Source organism: Diabrotica undecimpunctata, chromosome 10 (genome assembly GCF_040954645.1).
Source record: "Diabrotica undecimpunctata isolate CICGRU chromosome 10, icDiaUnde3, whole genome shotgun sequence".
Classification (NCBI taxonomy): domain Eukaryota; kingdom Metazoa; phylum Arthropoda; class Insecta; order Coleoptera; family Chrysomelidae; genus Diabrotica; species Diabrotica undecimpunctata.
The window spans coordinates 37,654,152-37,659,409 of record NC_092812.1 but is presented as its reverse complement, the minus strand read 5'-3'; the positions used below and the strand labels follow the sequence as shown (position 1 = coordinate 37,659,409).

At 30.8% G+C, this 5,258-nt stretch overlaps 1 protein-coding gene across 1 annotated transcript; it reads left to right on the top strand.

Annotated features, from left to right (window-relative positions):
- Nucleotides 1-562: 562 nt before the first annotated feature.
- On the top strand, nt 563-2,432 carry LOC140451947 (uncharacterized). Its single transcript, XM_072545931.1, has 5 exons — nt 563-1,056; nt 1,116-1,388; nt 1,445-1,492; nt 1,548-1,646; nt 1,702-2,432. The coding sequence occupies exons 1-5, from the start codon at nt 925-927 to the stop codon at nt 1,984-1,986; spliced, it is 837 nt and encodes a 278-aa protein (XP_072402032.1). The 5' UTR covers nt 563-924; the 3' UTR covers nt 1,987-2,432.
- Nucleotides 2,433-5,258: the final 2,826 nt, after the last annotated feature.

The window sequence follows — 5,258 nt, the reverse complement described above, 5'->3', positions numbered from 1 at the left end:
CGTATTGTCTTACGCATTTGAGAACGCTATAGGAGCATTCTATTCTACTTAAAAGACCATTTGCGAAATCAAAACTAACTAGAAGCATAGGAACATTGTTTGCCATGTTTTGGAACATAAAGATGTGGAAATGAAGATAAGTCTGCCAGGAAGAAAAGTTCCTACTAACTGGGCAACCAGTAATCACAATTTTTTGTTCAGGTGTTTGAAATAAATGTATAAAACACCTGGCGCATTAGTATTTTATGAACAATACTTTAGGATATAAATGTAAATAATAAACGTAATATATTTTAAATAGCTTATTTTTTTTTACAAAATAGTCGCATCAACCTCTGAGGTTATTAGCGACATATATACATATACATAAGATAATTTATTTCCAAATGTTAGATTTTGCTAAATACATTGATATCTTTAAGGAATTTTACCAAATGTTCAATTTTACAATTTTCTTCTAAGATTTCATTTGTTGATCCGATGATGTGGTTGTTCTGTCTCTGCAACTGGTATCTTGGGCACTCTACAAGTACATGCTTAACACGTACGCCCGATTTCATAATGGCAACCTAAAGTACACTTTAACTAATGTTCACTTTACACTAAAGTGCACTTTAGTGTTGCACCCGGTTTCATAATACCTACAGCTCTTTTCATTAGTAAAAGTAAACTTTAGTGTTTAATTTGGTAGGTTGGTAATCGTGTTTATGTCAATTTTGCCGGGTTTTTGTCGAAATCGAAATAACGTGGTATATCTTTTGTACCTTAAATTGTTTGTAAAAGTTGTTAATTGTTTATAAAGTTAAAGTTAGTTGTTAATTGTTCGTAAAGTTAAAGTTAGTTGTTAATTGTTTGTAAAGTTAGGTATTAAAAGTTAGTTGTTATTTGTTTGTAAAGTTAGGTGTTAAAAGTTAGTTGATAATTATGTCTGCAGCGAAAAGAAGTCGTTCTGTGAATTTCACGAAAGAGGAGGAACTTTTACTCATTGAGGAAGTCTCTAAATATAAATCAATCATAGAGTGTAAAACAACAAATAAACTAAATTGGAATGAGAAGGTTAGTTTTTATTATATATATTTTTGTTTATATATGGAAAATAAAAATTACATTTGCAGGAAAATGCTTGGAAAAAAATTGTGGCTAATTTTAACGCAAAAAACTTTCATGCCAGGACACTGGATCAAGTACGGGCCAAATATGATAACATAAAGAGCAAGACAAGAAAGGAAGTTGCCAAGTTAAGGTGCTACCAAGCGGGGACTGGTGGCGGCCCATGCTCCAGTTTTAATTTAGACACCAGTACAGATGCTGTACTGGATTTGATGAATTTAAAGACCGTAATGGGTTTGAATGCAGAATTTGATTCTGATTCTATTGAAATCAATAAAGTACTAAGTTTAAACAGGTTTTTTTATAACATAATTATTAATTTCAATTGTTTTAGGATATACAAAGTGATGTTGGAGAATTATTTGAAATGGATGTCAATAACGTATGCATATTTATATAAAGGTTGTATACATCTTTTCTAACACATTTTTTTTTAGATTTTAATCGTTGAAGAATCATCAACAACATCAAAAGATGAATTTGAACATAGTGATAACAATACAGACTCCAAAATTTCTTTAGAAGTAGTTGAACAGGTAGTAAAGATGTAATAAAAATGTACAGTTGTAATTAAATAATTCTTGTTTTTAGGATTCACCCAGAAAAAACTGGAACAAGTATGTTCCGGAAAAATTAAAAAAAACAGCCCATCAAAAGCTGAGGCCTAAAGTTTTAAATCCTGCCATTGAGGCAAAGAAAAAATATTATGAACACAAGCTGGAAGTATTAATTGAAGAAAATCAAAGACAAAAGGAAAAGGAAGAGAGGGAAAAGGCTAAACATGAGAGAGATATAAGGGAGCAGGATTTAAAAATTAAAATATTAGAAATGGAATTAAAATTAAAACAAAAAATTTTGGCTCAACAAAATTTATAATAAATATAGTGTACAAAAAGTGTTGTGTTTTAATCTCCCTTATATTCCACAAGTAAATTGAAACTATTCAAAACATTTAAGAACACAGTACAGAAATTGCTGAATTAATAAATATGTACAAAAATTATAAATATGTAAATTACTAAAATTAACCATCACATCTTATAAAATTTGTTCTTGACAAAAGTAAAAATAGAACTAATACATTTATACATAATAACATAAATAGCTACAATTATAAAAATGTAAATTACTGAAATTGAGCATCATAATATCCTATAAAATTTCTTGACAAAGGTGAAAGTAAAAATAACATAATGCATTTATACATAATGTATAGGTACAATTATTAAAATATCAATTATTGAAATAAAAATATAAAATTTATCTCAACAAAGGTGAAAATAAAACTAATACATTTAAACATAATAATATATACCTACAATAATAAAAATGTAAATTACTAAAATTTGAGCATCATAATATCCTATAAAGTTTATCTCAATAAAAATGAAAATAAAAATAAATCTAATACATTTATACATAAAAATATAGGTACAATTATACAAGTGTAAAATTACTGAAATTGAGAATCATCGTATAAAATTTATCTTAAAAAAGGTAAAACTAAAAATTAATGTAATACATTTATACACAATAATCTAGTACTTAAGTATAAAACTAATTTAAATTTTATAATTTTAAATCTATAATTCTCCAAAATGCTGTCTAATAAATAATTCACGATAATGTCTTCCATTATCTAAATTTCCCTGAAACTGAGGCAAATTATCTTCTTGTTGATCTAGATTAAGATCTACAGGAAACAAGTCTCCATTTTCTATGGCTATGTTATGCAGTACTGCTGTAGCTACTATTACATTCATAGTTACATCCAAATTCAGTCTCATTCCGTTTCTTAAAATTGGAAACCGTCGTTTCCATACCCCATATTGCCTTTCCACAACATTCCTGGTTCTTATGAGAGATTCATTGTAAAGATTTTCTGCTTCTGTTCTAGCATCATGTAGCTGGGTCATTAAATATGATTTTAAACCATAACCACTATCACCAACTAGTACAAATCTACCAAAGTTTCCAGCTTCAAATCTTTGTTTTATGCCACTATTGTTAAATATTGTTTGATCATGCACAGAACCAGGCCATCGTGCAACAATATTTCTGATTTTTAAGGTAGAGTCACTGATTGTTTGGACATTTAACGCAAAAAATCCTTTTCTTGAGCGATATATTTCTGCATCTACACCTCCAGGAGAATCAATTCGTATTAAAGTGCAATCAATTGCACCTATGCATCTTGGAAATCGTGCAATGGCATAAAACTCTTCTGCAGCTTGGACCATTTCATCATTTGTTTCATACATTTTAATGTACTGTCTGCTTAATGATGCAATTGCTGCAGAAACTCTTTTGATAATTCTGGACGCTGTTGCCCTTGATATACCCATGTAGTCAGCTACTGATACTTGCATGCTTCCAGAAGTAAAAAATCTTAAGGTCAATAATAATTGTTGGAGTGGTGTAACAGCTCCTCCCCTAAAAATAAGTTCTCATTAATATATTTCTCTATACACATTTTAACATTGTTGGTTTTACTTTTTAATGATTTTTGTATCCACCAATGTTAATGTGATCATAAATTTTATTATATCTTAATGGTATTACTTACCTATTTGTTGGAAGTTTTATTAAAGGTTCGATTTGTTCCAGTAAGGACATAACTGTTTCTTTTGTCAATCTAAATCTTTCATAGAAACTTACATCATCATATTGGTTTATATAATTTATTCTTTCCCCATAAACTTTAGGGCGGCGGACATATATAAATTCATCTTCAGAAGAATCTGAACTTGTAGAAAAATTCATTTTAAATTTGAACAAAAATTAAAAATGTAAACAAACTTGAAACAAGACCAAGACGATATAAGAATTTCGAGAGTAAACTGTCTATTGGTTTAGTAAAAGTGGACTTTAAGGAGTTAATTGACAGATTTCTACCACAGTATAGTTGTTATCTATACTGTGTTTCTACCATTTAACTTAATGTGAACTTTAAAGTAAGGTTACAGTATTATGAAACTGAAATTTACACTTTAAAGTGGACTTTAATTTAAAGTTTACTTTAAATTGATTATGAAATCGGGCGTTAGTGGGATATTACAGTTTTCACATAAAGTGGGATAAGTGTGACCAATTATGTGTCCGTGGGTAAGTCGGGTATGTCCTAGACGAAGACGACAAGACGAGTAGCAATGACTTGGTGAGTTCTGTTGGGAATTTTAGATTTCCACGGTTTTACAAACGTTTTCACTTCGCGAAGTTTTGAAGTTGAACTGTCACACTGGTTTTGCCACAGATTTTCGACTTTCACTTTAATAAATGATTTTAAATCGTTAAGAACTACTTCACTCGCAGTTTCACTGTTCCTGGCTTGTTGGGCTGTACGATCCGCTTCTTCATTTCCTTGAAGGCCAATGTGTGAAGGAACCCATAGGAATTATACAGTATAGTTATTGTTTTGAATGGTAGCTAGTTCTTTTTTGATTAGAAGAGCAATTGGATGCTTCGTGTACAGTTGGTTAATGGTATTGATGGAACTGAAGGAATCGGTAATTATAAGAGCATTGGATATATTGCTGGAGTTAATATGAACGAGAGCTTGATAGATCGCGTATAGCTCCATAGCTCGCCAGTATGTATACAGCTTAGGGATGGTAGTTTATACTCAAGTGTAATATTTGGAGTAATGACAGCTGCCCCAACTCCAGTAGATGTTTTAGAAGCGTCTGTGTATCATCCTAAGCATATTCTACCGATTATGGTTAGCCTCCCTTACCATTTTCATTCTTCATATCTGCCCACGGTCTAAAATTCGCTTTTCTGTGCCATGTTGTACCGGCTTGTTTCCTTGTCATAGTCCCATCTTAAACTTGGACGTATTCTTGGTCTCTTGACGTCTCTTGGATACCACAGTGTAATTCTATACTGATTAATTTATTTTTTTGCACAACCATATATCAGAGAACAACCCAACACAGAGAAGCGACAGTCCTTTGAAGTTACGTGGCCAAGCCGCCAATGACAGCTAACAACCAGAAAATTAATAGTCAGTGGGCATATCACACAATATAAATTCTTAAGAGAGTAGGCGCAAAATTTCGGGCCAATGTTTTTTAAATGCATTCATTTTTTCCGAATCCTGAAAAAACTAATAAGTATTTTTGAAAAATTTAAACGCAGAGTGAAAGACT

What these genes read in the sequence shown, in the direction of transcription:
- LOC140451947 (XM_072545931.1), top strand. Translation starts at nt 925, where the DNA reads ATGTCTGCAGCGAAAAGAAGTCGTTCTGTGAATTTCACGAAAGAGGAG. An exon ending in AACTAAATTGGAATGAGAAG is followed by an intron (nt 1,057 to 1,115) that starts GTTAGTTTTTAT and finishes TTACATTTGCAG; the next exon opens with GAAAATGCTTGGAAAAAAAT. An exon ending in ATTCTATTGAAATCAATAAA is followed by an intron (nt 1,389 to 1,444) that starts GTACTAAGTTTA and finishes CAATTGTTTTAG; the next exon opens with GATATACAAAGTGATGTTGG.